At 40.2% G+C, this 24078-nt stretch overlaps 2 protein-coding genes across 3 annotated transcripts; both read right to left on the bottom strand.

The window, feature by feature from the left end:
• Nucleotides 1-3707: 3707 nt before the first annotated feature.
• Nucleotides 3708-9915, bottom strand: LOC106873947 (uncharacterized). 2 transcript variants are annotated; one of them, XM_014921488.3, is made up of 2 exons: nt 9770-9915; nt 3708-7282 (listed from the first exon to the last, which is right to left on the bottom strand). In XM_014921488.3, exon 2 carries the CDS (start codon nt 7055-7057, stop codon nt 5525-5527), a length of 1533 nt encoding a protein of 510 aa, XP_014776974.1. In that variant the 5' UTR covers nt 7058-7282; nt 9770-9915; the 3' UTR covers nt 3708-5524. The 2 variants fall into 2 exon arrangements, with proteins under 2 accessions (XP_014776974.1, XP_014776975.1); XM_014921489.3 differs by lacking the exon at nt 9770-9915 and adding an exon at nt 7526-8523 and having other exon boundaries at nt 5392-7282.
• A 3163-nt stretch (nt 9916-13078) lies between these two features.
• On the bottom strand, nt 13079-23411 carry LOC106873957 (uncharacterized). The gene is made up of 4 exons (XM_014921499.3): nt 22985-23411; nt 19557-20211; nt 17843-18128; nt 13079-17044 (listed from the first exon to the last, which is right to left on the bottom strand). Exons 2-4 carry the CDS (start codon nt 19947-19949, stop codon nt 16380-16382), a joined length of 1344 nt encoding a protein of 447 aa, XP_014776985.2. The 5' UTR covers nt 19950-20211; nt 22985-23411; the 3' UTR covers nt 13079-16379.
• Between the last annotated feature and the right edge of the window lie 667 nt (nt 23412-24078).

Below are 24078 nucleotides of genomic sequence, written 5' to 3'. Positions count from 1 at the left end.
CCAGCCATGACCAACCTGTCTTTATTTGTTCTATGTTCACATTAGGCTTAAGTTCTTTTGTGTGTGTGATTTGGGGGGTTTTAGTCACTATGTTTAGCAATCCAAGTGACCATGTACAGGGAAGGGGGCTGTTGAGTGTAGTGGGGGTGAGAAGTGGTCGGACAGATCTCTATTCTCTAAGTGTGGTGACATGCCAGAAACGTGTTTATGGCACCATTTTATGGTATTAGTCTAAAGACAGGAGAGAAATAATTTTAGTTGAGATGAAGACATATGGTCGTCTGGTCATGACTTCAACACAGATCAATCACCTGACATTAGCTGTCCGACTGCATCGTTTCCATTAAATAGTGTGTGTGTAGGTGGGGGATTGTATTGGTGGGAGGTGTCATACCATGCATGCGTATGTATGTCTTTTCTCTCTCCTTTTATCTATCTATCAATCAATCTATCTATCTGTCTATCTACCTATCGTTTCCCTTTTCTATAGTTTCACTTTTATTCTGAGAATGTCTGGCTGTCTGTGCATGAGCATCACTAAAACTCGAGAACTACTCAACCGATTTCATCCAAATTTTACATATATAGATTGTGTGGGCTCCATATATATATATATATATAATGGGGAAGGCTGGTTTATGGGATTACCTTTGGTTACCAGCCTTATGGAGCCGACACAATCTATATATGTAAAATTTGGATGAAATCGGTTAAGTAGTTCTTGAGTTTTAGTGATTCACATATACAAACACACACACATTCTCAGTTTTATATATATAGATATATAGACATATATACACCCAGAACCACGCTAATAGCATGGAGTGAAATTTAGGATTTTTGGGTTTTCTGTGAATCGATTTTGATAAAACCTTTCCTAGCTTCTTTGCACTTTATGGCAACACCATTCTTATGTTTTTATTATTCTGTGTAATGTCCTTTCTTTTTTATTTCAGATTCTTCAGTTTTTGGATGAACCACGCTAATAGCTTTTGAATGAAAATAGCCCATTTAGACATTTTTGAAAGGAAAGTGGGTGACATGAGAACATATGCTGCAACATATGTGAGAAAGAGAGAGAGAGAGAGAGAACAGGAGAGACAGAAAAAAAGGAGAGTGGGAGAGAGAAAGTAGTAGGGAGGGGGAGGGGAGAGGAAGGAGGAGAGATATGCTGGTAGAGAGAAAGCAAGATGTTGTTGAGTCAGTCCCACTGCTTGTGATGTCCAGTGATATCAATCATGTGACTAAACTGAAGGAGCAGACAACAGATCAGACTCGGACATTAATGATGGTGAGAAATAAAATTAAGCCAAACATTGTAAAAAATAAAAAATTGTTAAATCTACATCCTTAACGACTGATATTTGTTTGATAATATTTTTATTTTCTTTCTTTCTTCTGTGATTTTTTTTTGTTTTTCAAGACTGAAAACAAAAATGTCCAGTGTACCAACAATTATCATTGTGTAAAAACCATTTCTGATTATGTTCCAAGAGAGCTACCAGGGTGTTCCAATACTTACCATACTGTACAATTACCTTGGAGTATCAACAGTTATCCCAGAGTTCCAGTACATCAAGAAGAGGGTGTCAGGTACCAACAGCTGCTCTGAGGTACTGTGTGTTACCCTGTGGAAGGGACAGGTGTCACAAGAACAACAACTTTGGCTGCTTAAACAGGTTTATTCATTTCATTTCATTTCATTTCATGTGTGTGTGTGTGTGTGTGTGTGTCACATACAAAATGGAAAGAATATCACTTTTGAGACAGTGGAATTGACAGTTAACAAACAGGACACTTACATTGTAGAAACAGTGTAGATGTAGTGTATCAACAGTACAGACAGTGTAGATTTAGTGTAATCTGATGTTGAGTCACCAAATGTACAACAAATGACAGATGGAAACATCTTAGTTGGAAGTAAACTCATTCTGGCAACAACAACAACAACACAAGTATGTCAGTTAAATTATTGTTGTTTACTTTCATGATCCTCGAAAGTCCAGCTCTGTCCATACAGTCTCTATGACAACAATGCATGCAGGACTTTTGTTAGCATGTTGTTCTTCCTGTTTGTGAAAAGGTATCAAAAAGAGTAGAGTGCGAATTGTCTGCTATTTCATGAAGATTGGTAGCTGTAGGTCCAACAGTTGGTCACTATTGACTATGTGTCTCTATATACTGGCTCTTTAGATGAGTGTTGAATGTTATGGGGTGTAAAAGGTGGAGGAATAAAGCCTTCTAAAGAGTGAAGGAGTAAAAAGGAACGGTTAGGGGAACAGGAGCAAGAAATACATGTGGATTGCAAACATGGATCTGATTGTGACGTAAGCCTGATACATTAGTACCTGATACTACAAACCATCTGGTATCACCATTTATGTACTGCCAGTCACCACTTCCTTTCCCCTGCACTACGTCCAACTGGCATCCATCCATCATTCTATCATTATAATATCTGTTGACCACCTCTCTACTTCTTTTTACCATTCACACCATTCATCCCATATATATACATCTGACCACCTCCATTCCATGCTTATATTCAACCCTCATTCTCTCTTCATGTCACCTTGCCCATCCTTGCTGATTTTTCTATCTCCATATGCTCTTCTATTCCCCTTCTGGGACATCTTACCATGAAGATAGGTTCTAGCATCTCACTGCCACCATATTTATCTCTATTTGTGGGCCCACTCCAGCCTAACCCATCTACACACAGCAAATACATAAGTAGCCATGAATCTCTCCCACAACAAAACTGTCCCTACATCTCCCGTCACGCATTAACATCTCAACATCTCATTTTCTTCTTTTCAGTCAAAGGAACTTTTAAGTCTTGTGAGGTAGAAGGCAACCTCACTGTAAAACAATTGGGGTCAGGAAGGGCATCCAGCAGTAGAAACGGTCTTAGAACTAAGAGATTGGAATAAGATGTGATCTTCTGACTCATTGGATCCTGTTAAATCATCCAACTCACACCAGCTTTGAAAGCAGATGTGAAAAAAGATTATATATATATATATATATATATATATATATCATCATCATCATCATCGTTTAACGTCCGCTTTCCATGCTAGCATGGGTTGGACGATTTGACTGAGGACTGGTGAAACCGGATGGCAACACCAGGCTCCAATCTAATTTGGCAGAGTTTCTACAGCTGGATGCCCTTCCTAACGCCAACCACTCAGAGAGTGTAGTGGGTGCTTTTACGTGTCACCCGCACGAAAACGGCCACGCTCGAAATGGTGTCTTTTATGTGCCACCCGCACAAGCCAGTCCAGGGGCACTGGCAACGATCTCGCTCGAAAATCCTACGGGAGCCAGTCAGGCGGTACTGGCAACGGCCACGCTCAAAATGGTGCATCTCATGTGCCACCCGCACAAGAGCCAGTCCAGGGGCACTGGCAACGATCTTACTTGGCTTGCCGGGTCTTCTCACGCACAGCACATTTCCAAAGGTCTCGGTCAGTAGTCATCGCCTCGGTGAGGCCCAATGTACGAAGGTCTTGCCTCACCACCTCAGCCCAGGTCTTCCTGGGCCTACCTCTTCCACGGGTTCCCTCAACTGTTAGGGTGTGGCACTTTTTCACGCAGCTATCCTCATCCATTCTCACCACATGTCCATACCAGCGCAATCGTCTCTCTTGCACACCACAACTGATGCTTCTAATGTTCAGCTTTTCTCTCAAGATACTTACACTCTGACGGGTATTCACATTGACATTACACATCCAACGGAGAATACTGGCTTCATTCCTTGCGAGCTTACGTATGTCCTCAGCAGTTACAGCCCATGTTTCACTGCCATATGTATAATATATATATATATACGCATAAACATATGTACATATGCATGCACACACGTACACTGCTGAGTGGTGATGCCACCCCGTTATTACTGAGGAGGTAAAACGTTGCTGTCTCTACTTTTTCTCTCCTATCATCTGAACCACTGAAAGATGCTGTTGTCCAAAACATTGGAAACTTCACTTACCACAACAATATAATGTTGTTCTACTGTTACTCTTCCCAATATGAAAATACTTTTCACATATACACACACACACACATAAAAATATATGACATGCCCATATATTTATACAGTTTTGTATTCAAGAAATGAGGAATTATGTACATCATTTACATTTCATGGATATTTGTCCTCATTTTGTTTGTTGTTAACACAATGTTTCAGCTGATATACCCTCCAACCTTCATCAGGTGTCTTGGGGAAATTTCAAACCTGGGTTCTCATTCCTAAGGTATTTTTCAATGTTATTATTATTATTCAGGTCACTGCCTGGAATTGAACTCAGAATCTTGGGGTTAGTTGATTCCAGGCAGTGACTTGAATAACAACAACAACAACAACAACAATATCGAAAAATACCTTAGGAATGAGAATCCAGGTTCGAAATTTCCTCAAAACACCTGATGAAGGCTGGAGGGTATATCAGCTGAAACGTTGTGTTAGCAACAAACAAGATGAGGACAAATATCCGTCAAATGTAAATAATGTAAATAACGCATATATTTATATATATACACATATTGTGTGCTGATTGTACATTCATATCAATGTGTGTATGTGTGTGTAGTTGACACATGAGAAAATTATACACGTTAAGTCCCCACAGAAGATGGCAGGTTTACGTGAAATAGCCAGGTGGTACTGAATCCTTTGACTTCAAAAGCTTTTAACAGCAACCATTGACATGTTCCTGGTGACTTAGAATATCAGTTAGCAAAGCCCACCCTCATCATCATCATCAGAGGAATTGTAGGAATCCACTTGGTCTGTTACTTCATTTCGCACTCACTCAAACCTCTCCCAGGTGTCATTTACGTGAGGAGATGAAGAACTTTTTAATGTTTGGTTGAAATCAATAGGAAAAATGGCTTTCGAGTAATATGGGAAAACCATAACAGCAGCAGCAACTGGATGAGAAGTGTTTCTGAAAGAGTCGTTAAGATATTAATGAGGACATGCTGTTGTTGTCGTTGTTATTGTTTAGCTCACAAGTCAGCTCTAGTCCAAAAGATTGTTGATAGACAAACCTTCTAGTCATCTTATATTCAGACTGTAAGGTGTGGGGGAGATTTAGCTGCTATTTCTAGCAGTTTCAGTTACCTTAATGGTTGTGTTTGTCTTTCATTGTCTGCCAGTGTATCTTCTTCCAGTGGGAGTCAACCCTAACAAAGACAGGTCCCTTTGTGTGTTTGGGTGCTGTAATTATATAGAAGGGACGGAGTACTAAAATAAGATCCAACTGGATCCTGTCTTGTTATCCTGAAACTCAGAGTAAAGCAGGGAGGAGTATCACATCAATCTAAATGCCACTATTATTGTATAAATACTAGGTGTGAACTACCTGTGTCAGCAAGTGTTGGAGGGAAGAAAATGAAAACTTTTGAAAGTCATCTAACAGACTGGACTTCAAAGAGAGGTCAAAGGTGAGAATTTCGTTCAATTATGTGGAAGTGATTGGGTTGGGAAGAGGTGGATTGAGTTCAGTTAGAGTAGCCATGGCTGGTAAGTGAGCGAGTGAGTAGTCTCATGTTTTTTCAGGTGCTCATTACGAGAAAATGCCTTCCCACATATATTACAGGTATATGGTTTGGCGCCAGTATGTGTAATCATGTGACGGTTGAGATCGCTTGGCTTTGCAAAAGCCTTGGAACAAATTTGGCAAACATAAGGCCGTTCCCCAGTGTGTGTCATCTCATGTCGCTTCAAAGTGGAACTTTTTGTGAAAGCAGAATCACAATATCTGCAGCAGAAATCTTTCTCACCTGTATGGTTCTTGATGTGATTATTTAAACTGTCTTTACGGGAGAATACCTTATCACAATAAGTACAGGAGAAAGGTTTCTCCCCTGTATGGTTCCTCAGATGTATCTGTAAGGTGAAGTTCTGTGTGAACCCTTTGCCACACACCTCACAACTGTACGGTTTAATTTCAGCATGAATCCGCTCATGTTTTGTCAAGATGGATTTTTGGGCAAAATTTTTACCACACACTTCGCATTTGAATGGTTTGATTCCTGTATGAATGGCCAGGTGCGACTTTAGCTGTCCACTCTGTGAGAACTCTTTCTGACAATATTCACAACTGTAAGGTTTTTTGTCAGCATGCGTGCGTTCATGTCTTTTCAACGAGTACATCTGTGTGAACCCTTTCCCACAAACTCGACATACAAAAGCCTTTTTGTCGACATGGTTCTTTGAGTGTGACATCCAGCCTGATTTTTGAGAGAAAGTTTTGCCACAAATGCTACAGACATAGGGTTTTTCACCTGTGTGTGTCCTTGCATGGTTTTCTAAAGCAAACCGTCGAACAAATCCTTTCCCACAAGTTTTACATTTGAATGGAGTGCTGCCTGTGTGACTCAGCATATGAGATTTCAAATAGTCATTCCTTGAGAAATTGCGAGAGCAAATTTCACACTTAAATGGTTTCACACTCAGGTGGACACTGAGATGGCGTTTTAGATCACAACTCTTAGAAAATTCTTTTTCACAAACTTCACATTTATAGATTTTGCCATCAGCATGAGTTTTCTCATGGTTTCTTAGCAGACTAGCTTGTATGAATGACTGTCCACAAGTCTCACAAGAAAATGGTTTCTCCTCAACATGGCTCAGTCGGTGAAGTCGTAAATACTCAAACCTAGAGAAGACTTTCTCACAGATATCACATTTGTGGGTTGTACAGAGTTTCTGTTTTCGTTTACTCAGTGATATTTTTGGCACTGGTTCGCCAAGAGAATGGTTCATTTTATGCCAGCTGTAATAACTACTTCGAGAGAATGATTTGTCACAGATGTCACAAAAAAAAGCCCGTTGCAAAGTTACTTTGCTTTCTCTGGCATTTTTTGTAGGATTTTCAGAAGAATTTGTAGAAGGACTCTTAAGAAAGGAGAACTTTTTAGGAGTACTTTCAGAAGAATTGGAGGAGAAGTTCTTGAGAAAGGAGAACTTTTTCCCACTTCTGTTATTCAGATTACTGTATTTGGCGAGGAGTTTTTGCCGGAAGGTTTTCTCCATTGTTAAAGTTCTTCAAAGTGACGGCATTAAACAGACAGAGTTTGGTTATAATGAAAGTATCCTGGATTTTCTGCCGACAAACGATTCCTTGCAGAATGTAGAATATGTCTATGGAATAGAAACAGTTTAATCTGAATATCAAGACTGGAAAAGTTGATATGTTCCTGTAGCATGGATTGTGGATGGCTGTGGTCTTTTATCAGCTCTGACAGGGAGGTGGAACACCTGATAAAAGATACAACAGACCAGTAGTAGTAGTAGTAGTAGTAATAATAATAATAATAATAATAATAATAATAATAATAATAATAACAATAATAATAATAATACAGACAGAGAAAAAAGATGGCTGTGGATGACTGAAAGTGATTTAAAACGAGAAACGGAGGCTCTAATCTGTGCTGCCCAAGAGCAAGCACTAAGAACAAATTACATAAAATACAGAATAGACAACACAACAAAAGATACCTCCGCCCCTTGGTTGCCCATTCTGCACTCTGATTCGTTCTGGGAATTTCCAGTTTTGATGGAGTCCAAAAGTTTTTTTACGGAGTTCAATGCTTTTTTATGAACTTGCTGGCTACCACATAACTTCTGATAATCATGTGCATTGAACATTTGGTCAGTAAACCAAAAATCTGCCCAGCTCTAAGAGATGAATCAACAAACGTTGACAAACAAAACTTTTATCTGGTAGAAGAATAAATGCCAAAAGAGCTAGTTTTGCTCAAGAATTCCATCTTGCATTACTTAAGTTGGGCATTTTTTGAAACTATACAGCAGGAAATTTTCTGGTTTCTTCAAAGAAACAAAAAGCAGTGGTCGGTGACACACACATGTGTACATATATATATATCATCATCATCATCATCATCATCATTCAGCAGCCAATGATGATGGGGTATATGATATATGTGTGTGTGTGTGTTTGTGTGTGCATGTGAGTGTTTTTGCATGTGTGTTTGACAATGCTGCTTGACAACCAATGTTGGTGTGTTTACATCCTGTAACGTAGCAGTATGACAAAAGAGACCGATAGAATAAGAACCAGGTTTTAGAGTTATAGCAAGTTCTGGGATCGAGTCATTCGGCTAAAAATCCTTCCAGGCGGTGCCCCAGCATGGCCGCACTTTAATGAATGAAACAAGCCGAAGGCAAGTATTACATGTCTTACGTTCATGCAGAAAATACCACTGTTATGTGTGGTGGAGTGTTTCCAAAGTCCCTGCTATATTTGTTCTGCATCTTGTTGTGAACACTCCCTTGTCACTCTCTTTATCCAGTCATTAGTCTTGAAGCCGACAACGACATTAGTTGTTCATCAATGGGGACAGAAATGAACAAACAAATCAATCAATCACTCAACCACTACGACGGTGACAGTGTGATGGAAGGGACAATTGACAAATGACCACCACCTTGTCTGTCTGTGTGTCGCAGTCCAATACTATAGGGAGTAGAGTGGGTGGTGGGAAGAGGTAGAGACAGATTGTGGTAGTAGGTGTATCTAGCAGTCGCCACCCTCAATATTGAAATGTGTTGAGGTGGAAAAGAGAGAGAAAGAGAGAGAGAGAGAGAGAGAGGGGGGGGGATGTTCACAGAGGAATAACAAGAGACACAGAAGCTACGAGGTCGCTCTACTGGAAATAGCAGCCAAATTTCACTTGAAAAGGAAGGACACATTGTTTAATGTCATCTAATGTATACAAAAAGACGAGAGTCATGGCTAGAATGCTTTTAATTATAAGGTCTGTTACAACAACAACCAATGTAAATATGTCACTGTTGATCTATTTTCCAAAGTATTTCAGCCATGACCGTCCCACCTTTTTTAAACAGTTAAATCCATGACCAGAACGATAGCGTGTGATATGAAGTAGATTTGGCTGCAATCTCTAGCAGGCCGGACGACCACATAGATGCTCCCTCGTTGTATACAATGTGTAGTTCTTATTTAACATCAGGTCGATCCTAAACAAGCATATTTATGTTCAAAGAGGTCCAGCCATGGCCATATCATTTATTCTTAAAACACTATTATAGACTATAGTATTTCGTGTGTCCTTTATAAAATAAAACAGGGGTTGTAATTTAAACCTAGATTTGGCTACTATTTCTAGCAGGCCAAGACAGTGGACATCGGAAAGGCGTGCGAGGTGTGCATGTGAAATATGCAAGGGTAATGTTGTATAGCTCCAGCTGAGCTCTGACTTCCAGCCGTGACCACCTCGTCTTTTTCTATACCAAACACTACATTAACTAATGGTCCTTCTTTTTCAAGACGGTAGGGTCTCTGAGCTGAGGCAGGTTTAGCTGCTAATTCATATAAAACTGGCTCATGTTTGTACTGAACACATTGGTTTGTGTTTGGCTGGACAGAGTGTAGGAGAGGGAGAAAGAAAGAAAAAGAGTATGTTATAGGAGAGAGGGAGAGAGAGGTGATGATGATGATGTGTGTGTGTGTGTGTGTGTGTTGGCGAAAGAAAGAGAGTGATGAAATGAGAGAGGTAAATATTGCGAAGAGAGAGGGAGTGAGTGAGAGACAGAGGGAGTGAGTGAGAGACAGAGGGAGAGAGGACGGAGTATTTCCTTCCGGGAGGAGAGAAAGAGAGATAGATAGAGAGTGTGTGAGAGAGTGAGAGTGAAATATGTGTAAAAAGTAAACAGCAAAGCAATGGTGTCGCTTTGTTTCGTGTCTGTCGATGTACTTACAGAGGCAGGGTTAAAGTGATGTGTTGAGATAAAGGCTACTCGGTCTACCCGGTCCATTCGGGGTACATTCGCTGGAGGTAGGTAGCTCTGTCCGGGGTCTCTTACGTCAGACTGTTGATGTCAGCTGTAGCAGTAGTGGTGATGATGGTGGTGGCGGTGAGAGAAAGAGAGAGAGAGAGAATAAGAGAATAAGGGTCAAGGGAAAAGGCTAGAAGAGAGAGAAATAGTGGGAGGAAAGAGAAAGAAAGAAAGAAATGTGGTGGAAATGGGAGTAAGGGTAAATGAGGTTTAGCGGGAGGAAGAGAAAGATTAAGAGTGGAACAGTAGTAGCGTTGGGTGAGTGAGGAATGGTAAAAGTGAAGGAACAAATGAAGTGGGAGGAAAGGGATTCTGTTAGAAAGGAAGAGGGTATTGTTGTAGAGAGGAGTAGGGAAAGCGAATTGAGGAGGGGAAAGGAGTAGAAAGAAGAGATTAAAAAGAGAGTAGGTGGAGGGATAGTGAGAGAAAGAAGTATGAGGTAGTGGAATAACGAAAGGAAGGAAGAGAGAGACAGAGAGGTGAGAGTTTATGGAATGTTATATATGTAATGAGAAGGGGAGGAAAGAGAGAGAGAGAGAGAAAGATAAGTATAAGGTCGTGGAATGTTATGAGAGAATGAGGAAAAGGTGGTAGCATAATGTTTTTGGTGAGAGTAGTAGTGTGAGGTAAAAGCATAAAACGATCGAGATGTGAAAATAAAAAAGTGATAGATGATGGCGAGGGTTAGAGAGAGAGAGAGAGGGGGGGGGGGGGCGACGGGGGTGAGAGAGAATGTAGAAAGCAGACGATAGAAGCTAGGATTGTAGATAGAATAGAGTGTGGAGAAGGAGGGTGGTCAGAAAAGGAGAAAGGAGGAAGAAAGATGGTGAGAGTGAGAGAGAGAGAGAGATGGTAAAGCAGATAAAGAGAGTGAAGGAGGAGGAATATCATGAATGAGTGAGATGGGTGGGGGATAGAGGAAGAGAGCGAAGGCGAAAGATGGAGAGAAAGAAGGGGAGGGAGGAAGAAGGATAAATGAATGAAAAGAGAGAATATAAGAGGGGTTACAGAGCAAATTGTAAGAGAGGGGGCTGGAGTAAGAGCAGTTAAAGAGTAATAGAGAGGGAAAGAGAAAGAGAGAATGTGTAGAGGAGAGTGTCAACTAGGGTAGAAGGAAGAGGAGATGAAAATATTGAAGAAAGGCACGATTGGAGTGAAAGAGTAAGAAAAATATGGTAGAAGGAGGAAGGAATATAGAGGGAGGATGGAAGAGAGAAACAGAGAGAAGAGAGAGAGAGAGAGGGAAGGTGAAGAATATGAAGTGGAGTGAAGGAGTGAGTGAGAGTGAGAGTGAGAAATGTGTGAGAAGGTGAGAAAACAGCAGTGCGGAATAAAAGGGTCAGTTGTGGGTATTTATGAATGTAAAACGGGAGAAGGTGAGAAAGATATTGAGGGTTAGGGACTGAATTCATGTTGTGCCCTTCATGCCTTGCCCATTGCTATATCATCTGAAAAAAAAAACCCAGCAAGATATATTGTATAGGACAGGGTTGGGCTGTATATGTCTGTGGAGAGGCATCAACATCACAGCAGCTGATTGTTGGTTGATACTGTTCAGCTCTGATCCCAGTTGACCGATAATCAGAAATAGTTCAGCCATGACTGTTCCATCTTTTCAGATATAGTTCACCTTAGACTGTAGTAATATCCTGCATGGATGCTACCCAGTATACACCATTTGGTGTACATTATATATATACATCTAAGTGAAGGTGCATGGCTCAGTGGTCAGAGCGCATGATCGTGAGGTTGTGAGTTCAATTCCTGGACTGGGCTGTATGTTATATTTTTGAGCAAGACACTTTATTTCACGTTGCTCCAGTTCACTCAGCTGTAGAAATGAGCTGCAATGTCACTGGTGCCAAGTTCTATTGGCTCCTTTGTCTTTCCCTTGGAAAGGGGAGGTTGGTAAGCATGGGAGACTGCTGCTCTTCCATAAAACAACCTTACTTGGACTTGTGCCTCGGTGGATAACTTTCTAGGTGCAATCCCATGGCCATTCATGATTGAAGGGGGTCATCGATATACATCTAATGAGGTTACTATTAAGTTTATTGCTACAAATTCTGAATAGAATTTAGAGCCAGCACTGAAAGTTACATTTTGTATACGAATACACAATGTAAACAATGCAACTGAAGACAGAAAAATAAGTAATGGGTGTATATATATATATATATTTCTAGAGTTCTTGTTTCTTCCTCAGCATCACCTCAACCCATTCACCATTCATAAATACATTGCTTAAATAGCTACAAAATAGACAAGTGCAACACTATTGGATAGACCAGTTTACATATTAAACACATTCCTGACAATTGCTTACTAGTAAGGACACTGTATTTCATTTTGAAACTGTAATAATTCATAAGGTATATTAAAGGTTTCTAAGTCAATACTGTGTCATCATCATCATCATCATCGTCGTTTAACATCTGCTTTCCATGCTGGCATGGGTTGGATGGTTTGACTGAGGGCTGCACCAGGCTAATCTGATCTGGTAAGGTTTTTACAACTGGATGCCCTTCCTAACACCAACCTCTCCGAGAGTGTAGTGGGTGCTTTTTATGTGTCACCGGCACAGGAGCCAGTCAGCTGGCACTGGCAACAATCACACTTGAATAGTGCTTTTTACATGCCACCGGCACAGAACCAGTCAAGCAGCACTGGCATTGACCACACTCAAATGGTGCTTTTTACGTGCCAATCAGGTGGTACCGTCATCAGCCACGATGACGACTTACTATATTTGGTAGTCTATTATGGTTGCAAAACAATTCGGTGTCTCCATCAGCAATTAACCTACTGATGGATATTACTGTACACATACAGTAATATACACTTATTGTTTTACATTACTGTATATAAAGGAAATCTGTTATTTCACATTCAGCAGATACAACTGCTTCCGTTGTCTGCCTGGCAACACCAAACCTAACCTGGAACCATCACCAGAGAAATCTTAGTCCCTCCCATGTTCTCCTCATTCTGTCGCTATTTTCAGTTTTGATATTTTTATTGATACCTCCAGTTGTCTTCCTGGTTAGATTAAAATCATTGATCTATTTATCCCTCATCAATACACAATCATTAACCTGATGTTTACTCCTCACCAATACAGCCAGAGACGTAATTAATCAAAACTTCCGGACTCAATTACCCATCATCTTTCACATCAGTTGATGCAGTTTTCTTTGACAACAGAAAATTGTGTTAAAAATAAAAGAATAATTCAAGAAATAATGTTTGTTTATTGTTGTTTTTGTTAAATTTATATTTAGTTATCTTTTTGTAGTCTTGAAGAGTTTTAGAAATAAAATTAAAATATAACAAAAAGATGTGAGGAGGTGGAGGGAGGGAGGGGGAAATTATGAAAATATAGAAAAGTTTGTCATTGATGCAAGTTTTTTCAAAGTTTTGCTTGGTTTTAAAGATTGTTTAGTTCTAAGAAGAATTGAATCTGGAATCAGTGTTTTTGTGCTGGCTGGAATCAAGGCACTTGTTGATGATTAGAGCATCAGAGAACAAAGAAAATCTATAGAAAATGGAGGTGAGAAAGGGCCATCGGAAGAAAATTAGAAAAAAGCAAGAAAAAGTGATGTTGGGAAGAATGTGAAGGAAAGAAGATATTGGCTTTGTTTAGATTCCACAGAAAAGGACCAGGGTTGTAGGTTGTAGTATAAAACAGTTCAATGCATTCCTCAAAAGAGGATCAACCCTGTAGGTTACGTGTTGAACAGGCATCTTCTAAACATTGATACAAAAAAATAAATAAATAAATAAATGTCCCTTTTAATTAAACTTGAAAATGAAACAAATGTTAGTCAAATGTTATGATGAAAACAGAGATGTCTTAGAGACACAGAAAGTTGCTACATCATTCTGCATTCATTAGTATTAAGTGGAAGCAGACACATGCTCTCCTGGACAGAATGCTAGTTTATCACAGCTAACATTCCTGGCAACGAGATCATATATAATGATTCCATATGTTGTCTTTGATGAGGCCAAAATACAATAGACTTTGTCAGGTTGGGTGTCTCTCCCCACTGTGATGATACAAAAAAATACTCTTGTGGGAACCAACAGACGATCCAAGTTTTTGTGTCAGTTTAAAATGAAGACAGCAACTCCTTAAAAATATTAGGACCTAAATACAGAAAGGCCATACCAAAAAGTACCATAAATATTGTCCTTCTCTGGTGGATCTCTATTGTCTGATGATAAAAATCAGTTGTTTGACCAACTGATTAAAATGTAAGTTGCTGAATATTCCTCAGATAAAAGCCGTTTCCTTAATGGAATTCTCAGAGTAGAATCATTGTGACACAGTAACAAGGCTGTGCCTTTTGAATCACAAAGTACAGCCCCCACCTGATGTGCTTCGATGCTTTTTCCATTGATCCAGTTTCACTCATACGGTATTGGTCAATGTTGAGGTAACAGAAAATAACTTTTGCCCAAGATGCCACACACTAAGACTGAACCCAAGACATCAAGGTTGTGATGCAAACTTCTCAACCATTTGGCCATACCATGCTTACACACACACACACACATTCTTGCAAAACACTTTGAGCAAGCATCAGAGCGTCAGTTGTAAACATTGACCCATATAACATACATATACACACACATACATGGCAGTGTTCTCAATTAATGCTTTCTTAATATGTTTTAGAAGGGAGATGTCATCCACGATTCATTCCCAGTCTCCAGTAAAATATTACAATTCAGGCCCCAGTGGTGAAGTGGTGTCAATGTGACATGAACCCATAATTCAAGTTTTCATAACTGACCACTTTATCTAATCAGTGAAATCAGGAATCTGGAATTACCATTGACAGTCCCTTGATCTTCAAAAATTGCAAACAAAATTAACGCAAAATACCTCTCTATTGTCTTTCAAAGAGGATAGACTGCATAATGTCACTCCTGATATAAAGCCAGGATGGTCACAATGAAACATCTCTTGACCAGTAGGGCTGACCTGTGGTTAAACAATAACAATGCTAATGGTAGGCTGATCCCTTCAGGCAACATACACTAGCAGCTGTAGCGATCAGTTTCGGTAGAGGGTCGTGATATATTAGAAGGTTCAGGAAATCACTCAAGAGGAGATAATTGTATACCGAGTAACGTCCCTTCTGTCTTCTCAAATTATTGAAAACCCACCCGTAATTAATTAGTGATTAGTACACGAAGCACCAATTTGTCTCTGAGTAACCTGAGCTAGTTAGAGTGCCTTGGCCGAGTATAAGCAGTGTGGTCATTGTAACTGCCCTTGGTCAAGTACAGACAGTGTACTGTCAGTAAAGAAAGTATGTTGAAGCTGAGAGGAAGACCTGCAACTAGAACCTGGTGGTTCCCCTACAAGAGACAATGAAGTAGATAGTAGTCGTTCCTGTAAACCCAAGGGGACACCTCCAGTAGGTGTAAACTGTCAACGTAGGGCAAACTGCTGTATTATCCAAGTTACAATCTCACTCGTATGTATAGTGAAGAGACATGAACTCCAGCGCCTGTGATTTACAAAGGAAATTCATAGATTGGAGACAGAACTGATGTAAGATGCAAGAACCATTATCAAGTAGATGAGGGAACCTCTATGTGAGCTTCTAGATCTGCTAGAAATAGCAGTTAAAGTCCCTCAAATGTATCCGACCATCTTAACAGATACAGCGTACTCCCTGGAATACAAAATATCAAAGGTAGTCATGATTGGAGTGTCTTTGATCTTGGCCTTGCTTGATCAACGTAGAAGTAGTAGTATTGAGAGGTGTGTGGAAGCTGAGAAGACAATGGTGTAGAGGATGCTATTTAAACATTTAGACAAAGCTATCTGGCTACAGAGAAACATTTAAGGTAATAGTTAATTACTATAATTGCTAATTACTGTAACAGGACTGGACTATCTATCACCATTTAATACACAACTCCATACCTGGTCAAAAGTGGAGCCTTTGCACTCATAACCTTACAATCCCCATTGGCTACTGCAGCATACCACCAGCCAAGGGTGGTGGCCACCACTCAGCCTTACATCAACAACACTGGCTACCACACAAATTCAAGCCCATCTATGCTTACTACAAGTCTCTGTCCATGCATGATGACCACCCATTCTCCAAATAGGAGGGGTGTATGAGGATGGAGGGTAGAAACAGGACACTTGACCAATACACTGGGTTATATTGCACTGATGCATGTGTGTGTATATGCAGAATGTAGGATGTGTATGTTTGTGTTTACATAGTGAATGTGTATAGCTTAGGGCATCTGTTGACCAGGTGGGTGTGTTGGAGAGAGAGAGAGAGAGAGAGAAGTGATCCGTGACCAACACAGAAGACCCAACAACAGAGGGGGAGAGAGAGGAGTAGCACTGGTAGCTGGGGCTAACAGCTACTAATGTATTCAATGCAGAATGAGTTATCAAACTCCATAAACAGAAGATAAACTACAAGACTTGAACTGTTTCCCCTGAGGAAGAGATGGACAGGGGCGTGGATGGGGGATGCTCATTTGGAAAGTTTCAACTTCTTTGATGCATGTTTTGTTTCATGTTTTTGCCACATGAAGAGGAAGGTAAACACATGGTGACATTACTACTATTGTTGTTGTTACTCCACTTGGTGGAGTTGCCAGGGTAACTGCGAGCTGTGCAATAGTTTGACTGTTGAGAAAGATTGCCCTGAGAAAGCGGAGGAGTTGGAGTGACGCACGCTGACCGACCGGACATCTGTCGGGGACAGATTGTTGCAATAGATGCTGAAGAAATTGTTGTCAATCTCTGATTCATTTGCATGTTGCATGGAGATGCAATAGGAATTGGTGACGGCGATGCATTTGGGGAGCATTGCGTGCACATGAGCAGGTTGCAGGTACAGTTGCAATTGCAGCTTGTCATAAGAGGAGATGAAGAATTTGGCCCTGAACAAGGAGGGGAAGGTGTCAAAGGAGGAGGTTGTTGCTGTTGCTGCCGGACAGTTGGTACATGAAGTGTGACACCGGCACGCATCAGTTCTTCGCTGCTGTGACTGCGTTCATGCTTCTGCATGTGGACCCTTTGAGGGAAACTTTTGCCACATACGCCACAGTTGAAAGGTTTCTCCCCAGAGTGTGTGCGTTGATGAATGGTCAAGTGAGCCTTTTGGGCAAATGTCTTGTCACACGAGAAACAATTGTAAGGACGCTCTCCTGCAACAAAAACAACAAGTAGTCAATAAATACATAAACAACAACATTAATAATAATAATAATCTTTTCTACTCTAGGCACAAGGCTTGAAAATTTGGGGAAGGGGACCGGTCGACTACATCGACCTCAGTGTTTTTCTGGTAATTAATTTATTGACCCCCGAAAGGATGATGAAAGATAAAGCCGTCTTTGGTGGAATTTGAATTCAGAATGCAAAGAACCCCACCGAGAGGATAAAAAACAAAGTTGACCTCAGTGGTGTTTGAACTCAGAATGTAACGATTCTGCCAGCTTGCCACCATAATAATAATAATAATAATAATAATAATAATAATAATAATAATAATAATAATAATAATAATTTATTCTTTTACTGGCCACAAGGGCTCACATACAAAACATTAAATGACATACAACAACATAAAAGACAAAACAGGACAATACAATGGGTTTTCGTGTGTACACAATGTAACAACAATAAAAATTGAACAATAGGGGAGGCACTTTAAGGTCCTCATGGAAAAACCCACAGGTGCCTGAACAACAGGGCAAGAGCCCTTCTTTGCTTCCCTTTTTACAGGTGCATGCTCAGAATTGGTCCTTTCACACTGGCCATTCTTCCAACACTTCCCTCTCCACCCTCAACTTCCTTTTCAAGTTGAACTGGAAAAAGTTGACGAGGGCTTGGCCAAAGAGGAAAGTGCCTGTCTTTAGCCCTTTCAAACGGGTCCACTATACTACCTCTTTCGCTACAGCTTCAATGTGTGCCCACTACTTAACTACAGTAAACAGTCTTACCTGTATGTGTCCTGAGGTGATTACGCAGGTGGGATCGCTGAGAGAAGGCTTTACAACAGAAAGAACATCGGAATGGTCTCTCTCCAGTGTGTACCCGTTCGTGGTTGGTGAGGTGGTCTCGCTGTGAAAACGCTTTCGAACAGTAAGTGCAATGATAAGGTTTTTCTCCTGAATGAATTCGAGAGTGGACTTTCAAGTGGACCTTCTGAGCAAATGCTTTCGGACATACAGGGCACTGGTGAGGCCTCACACCAGTGTGGGTCAGTTCATGATTGCGCACAAACACCTACAAGAAGAAACCAATCACAAATTACAAGAGACATTTACTGTGGTGGTGTTGGGGGAGGGGAGATGCTGGCTAACATTCTGCTTCGGAATTTTAATATTAACCCTTTAAACATTCAGATTACCCAGTTAAATATAATGCTTATTTATTCCCATTGCATACAATTAATCCTGCATTATCTTTTACCTCTGAAATTTGGATGATGAGATTAAATAATTTTTAGAATGACACTGGAAGGTTGAGGTGTGAGGTCAGGTCTGGCCAGCTGCAACACAAAACAGGGAGTTAATTTGGACCCTGGATTTGGCTGGTTTAAATGATAAAGGCTTAAACAATGTGGGGATCTACAACCCTAACCCCAACCCTAATTTTATCAACTTCAGAAAAATGACCTTGGTGAGATTTGAACTCAGAATATTAATATAGTTACAAGTATGGCTGTGTGGTAAGAAGTTTGCTTCCCAACCACATGGTCCTGGGTTCAGTCCCACTGACTGGCACCTTGGGCAAGTGTCTTCTATTATAGCCCTGGACCAACCAAAGCCTTGTGAATGGATTTGATAAATGGAAACTGAGGAAAGCCTGTCGTGTGTGTGTGTCATCATCATTCAACGTCCGTTTTCCATGCTGCACCAGGCTCCAATCAGATCTGGCAATGTTTCTACAGGTGGATGCCCTTCCTAATGCCAACCACACCAAGAGTGTAGTGGGTGCTTTTTACATGCCACTGGCACATATAGATATGAGTGTTTGTCTTTGTGCCTGTCCCCTATGATTGCTTGACAACCAGCATCGGTGTGTTCATGTCCCTGTAAATTAGCAATTTCATAAAAGAGACTGAGAGAATAAGTACCAAGTTTTGAAAAAAAACAAAAAAACAAGTATTGGGGTCAATTCGTTAGACTAAAAATTCTTCAAGGTTGTGCCCCAGTATGGCCACAGCTTAATGAGTAAAACAAGATAAGCAATTATAGAGACAGGGCATATTTTATTCATCACTTGCAATTCTTGTAAGTGATGGCAAAATATTGATTTGTCTGACACAAGAAGTGGGGGGTATGGCTGGTTATGCTGACCCTAATACATGACTGGTATTTTATCAATTCTGGAAAGACAAGACAAAGTTGATCCCAAGAGGATTTCAAGTGAGAACATAAAGGACCTTAATTGAATGTCACAAAGCATTGTTGTTCCATACTGTAGAGATTCTGGGGTAAACATTAGCAATACATTAACCCACAACTGGGGTAACATATATTTCATTAACCCACACTCAAAGTTTACACCTATACCAAAAAAAAAAAAAAAAAAAGAAAAAAAGATCAACAAAATCAATAAAGAAATAGTTTTCAATAAAACGAAAATGTAACATTTTGCAATTTAATTAAGACGACCCAGCAGGGTTAGAGGTCATGTCAAATAGTTTACCTTTTGGGAAAAAGTCTTGGAGCAGAAGGAACAGCTGAAATGTTTCTCCCCAACTGCAGACACACTGCTGGAATTTGCAGTGGAAGCTGCAACTGCAGCGGCATGCTCATGGTTGTTGAGGTTAGCTTTTCTGGAGAAGGATTTCCTGCAGACATCACACTTGAATGGTTTGTCTCCACTACCACCACCTCCACCACCACTTGCTCCACCGTTACCACCACCACCACCGTTACCACCACTGTCAGTGCCGGAAGCAGAGTTGCAGCGGTCGTGAGATATTGAAGAGTTTTTCAAGTTGATAGTGTTTGGGTAGACCGGCTGGCCAACCCCGATGCCACCGGTGAGGTCATAGTTGTATTGATTGGTGATATACATTGGCTGGATAGGGAACATGGCGACAGGCGTGTGTGAGGCTGTTTCAGAGGGGACAGATGGATAGAAGGGGATCCTTGAGGGAAGTAAGTAGGACTGAGGGTAGCAGCAGTACTATTAAAGATGAAGAAAGGCTACAAGACTGTATGGCTGTTGAATCCAACAAGTGATGAAGCCCAGACTAATTTCAACATCCGAATATTCAGTTGTTGTTTATCATGGAAACTATCTCTTGCTTCACCATCTTCACAGTTTATACAACTGAAGAAATGGCAACAGATACCTGGAAAGAAAGAAGATACCATTAGTTGCTATAGTTACCAAATGGAGGCTGGGATAAATCTGAAATCAGATTGAAAACAAAAACAGAACCCTCCCCCCATTTATGAGCAAGGTTTAATGTGTTGTGATGAGGTAAGAAAGGGGTTAATGACATGTCTAATGAGTTAAGAGAAGGTCAATGACAAGAAAATTAAACATCTCTTTGCAGCAGTTACATAATTCCTGGTGTGCAGTTGTGTGAAGGGGAGAGGACTAGACCCACACAGTTGAGAAGATACAGAAAGCTGATACAGGTCTGTAGTGATTACAGCAGATGTGAGCCCAGAAAGAAGGGAAAGAAAGCTGACCTTGTTGGGATTTGAACTGAATAAGTTTAGGAGGAGAAACAAGACATATATGCATAATGTTAACTTATAAATAAGGGCAAAAGAAAAAAATTCTTATGCCAAGAAATAGACTTTAAATCGTCAATAACCACATATAATAATTCATCATTAAAAGCATGCGTCTCGAAGCAAACTGACAGAAATTTCTAAATAATTTTCACCTGTAAAGGTATTTTTTGATATGCTGGCCATTGATAAAATTTTTTGAAAATTTTATCCTATATTAGACATGTTAACTTACATAGGTGTAAGATATGGAATATTAAGTGTGGAAGATTTGTATAGGTTAACGAGAAATGAGTATGATCTGTTGTACATGTCATGCAGTGGTTCTCCATCAGGGTTCATATGACCACTGGCGGTCCATATAAAATTGTGTTAAGGTTTGTGTGCGCAATAAATTGGTTATACCTCCACAATATACAAAATATTTTAATAACTTTTTTATTGCATAAAATTCCTAATCATATTTAATTGTAAAAATATTATAGGAATTTTTTTAAACATCAAATGGCTGTGGGGGTCCAAAGGCAAAAATAAAACAGTTGAGAGTCACAGGTTTAATGCTTAGCTGAGAGTTAGGGAACATGGGAACTGAGGGCTTCATCTGATGGGTGCAGGAGTGAAAAGGTGTCATTTGCTCACAATGGGTATGAACTGAAGTTTATAGTTTGAGATGCAACTGATGATGGAGGAGACATCAGTTGGGCAGTGGTGGTGAGACTAAGTGAAGGGGACTTTACATGCTAGCATGGGTCAGACAGTTTGACCAGGGCTGGTAAGCTGGAGAGCTGCACCAGACGCCAGTCTGATTTGGTTTTCTATCGCTGGATGCCCTTCCTAACACTAACCACTCTGAGAGTGTAATGGGTGCTTTTACGTGCCATTTGTGTTCCACCTGTATCTGCCACAACTTGATGGGTCTTCTTCTCAAGCATGACATAATGCCAAAGGCCTTGGTCACTGCCTCTGTGAGACTCAGCACTTGAAAAGAACTCAGCCACGTGCCTTTGTGTCTGTCCCACACCAGTGCTTGACAACCAATGTTGGTGTGTTTACATCCCTGTAAATTAACGGTTCGGCAAAAGAGACCAATAAAACAAGTGCCAGGATTTAAAAGTACTGGGGGTAGATTTGTTCGACTAAAATTCAAGGTGGTGCCCCAGCATGGCCACAAAGGACTGAAACAAAGTGTGTGTATATCTATATACACCCCGCCACATGTATTTACAATATATAGCAGACCCACATATCCACCATAAGCTGTTAGTTGAAAGAGGGGTCCATAGAGACAGGTGACTCCTCTAACTTGCGATGTCTCACACACTTTGGAAAAAGAACTGAGATTTCCACATTTTCGACTTTTTACGACTAATTAAGGTGGACCGCAGGTAACAATAAAAGTTTCATTGACAGGCATTAATCAATCCGAGTTCTAGTCTTTGTTTTGAGAAGAGTACAGTAAAAGATCAAATATTTTGAAGGGGAAGAGAGAAAGAGTGATATACCGTGTATTACTGGTATTGTAAGGTCTCTGGACGAGGTAACAACAACAGCATGAATAATTTCCAAAAGCAGCCCATGCCTTCAAATATTGGTGCCAGTTGGGGTACAGTGATTTATTTATCACCCCCGGAAGGATAACAAATAAAACCGGCCTTGGCTGGATTTGATCTCGAAATTTAAACAGACGAAATTAAATACATGGTGTTCAGTTGTTTTGCTGATTCTATTGTTTCCAGAATAACAACAAATCTATTTAGACTAAATTACACACATTCACTCACAGAAGAGACGTGTGTGTGTGTATTTATAATAAAATATAATAAAGTAAATTATTTATACATGTTTATTAAGCTGCGAAACAACTGTTTATATATAGCACAGATGTGTGCGTGTATACATCTATAAATTTGCTATATATACACTCACACATGTGTTGTATATGACATAAAAAATGTGCACATGAATAGAAAAGATTTATATACACCCAGTGAGAGAAACAAGAATTCCATTATACATTCACCCTATATACACACACACATTTATACATTGTAAATCTTATATACATATATATATATGTATGGTATATACATACATAATATGTGCATTGTGAATTTTATATTTATGCATACACAATGTAAATCATATTTCTATAGACACAAAGCTTCATAGAGACTGATGTATATCTGTGTATATACACACATAGATGTGTGTATATATTGGTGTGAGTAGAGAGAGTGAGAGAGGGTTGAAGTGTTTGTTTATTTAAATATGTGACAGAGTGAAAAGTTCGTTAATGTGAAATGATGTTGAATGGCGGAGAGACACGAGGTCGAGGTTTGTTTGAGAAGAGAGAGAGAAATTGACATTTTGTGGGGGACTTACCTGGGAAGACGGACGGCGAGCGACTGGGGACAGAAAGAGGAAGGAAGAAGAAGGAGACGAGGAAGGAGGAGGAGAACGAGAGAGTGTGTGGTAGGAGTGGGAGGAGAAAGAGAGAGTGTGGGCAGCGGTGGTGGTGGTGGATGACGAAGCCGAAGAGCATAGGAGGAGTAGGGAGAGGTGAAAGAGAGAGAGACAAAGAGAAAAACAGAGGGGAGGAAAGTGAGAGTAAAAAGACAAAGGAAAGAAGAAATAGAATGATTATAAAAAGAGAGAAAGAAAGAAGGACAAAAAAGAGTGGCAGTAAAGAAAAGAAGAAAGATATAAGAAAAGAGGGAATATATAGAGGGGGAAGAGAGAGAAGAAAGAGATATAAAGAGAGAGAGAGAGAGAGAGAGAGAGGGGGGAGGGCATCAGAAAAACAAAAGAGAGCAACAAGGGAGGTAACCGCCGCGTCTGGCATCTGGAAAATTAAAATTTATTCATGGAGTCGGAAACAAGGTTCGATTCCTGGGTAATTCAGATTCATTTCACTTATATCTTTATTGTGACTTTATGAGGCTGATTAAGAAATGTTGAAGCAGCTATTTATTTGTATTGCTTTTATTTGTCATAAAACTGATTCAAAATACAACTCACAACGTTAACTGGCCAATTGCAGGAAAAAAAAAAATCGTTGGCCTCTTTAGCCTAGACAGGTTCTATATTTCCATCGATCTCAGAATCGTAAAAATCAAAGTATGAGAAGATATAAGATATCGATATAAACAAGATTATTAGTTTCAGAGGCTTTCATAGAATGTCAATGGAATGTGAGTGGTTTTGCAGGCCGCAAAGAAATAAATTACTAAATGAGCCTCAACCAGAGCAAGTTCCTGCTGTCAAGACCTGCCCCTGACATGTAAGTCCACATCAGTTCCAGCACAGATTTATAACTGATAAATTGCTGCTTACCATGTTGTGCGATTGTGTTGAGGCAATGCTGGAGTGTCCTCTCCATGGTGCAGACCTCTGCAGAGTTACTTTGGAAGACCAGCAGTGCCCTACAAAGCAGGTTTCATCCCTCCATGCCATTGATATTGTCCAAGTAATGAGCA

The sequence above is a fragment of the Octopus bimaculoides genome, chromosome 14, assembly GCF_046866305.1.
Source record: "Octopus bimaculoides isolate indiv1 chromosome 14, ASM4686630v1, whole genome shotgun sequence".
Lineage (NCBI taxonomy): Eukaryota > Metazoa > Mollusca > Cephalopoda > Octopoda > Octopodidae > Octopus > Octopus bimaculoides.
The sequence above is the reverse complement of the archived record's forward strand: the minus strand, read 5'-3'. Positions and strand labels throughout refer to the sequence as shown.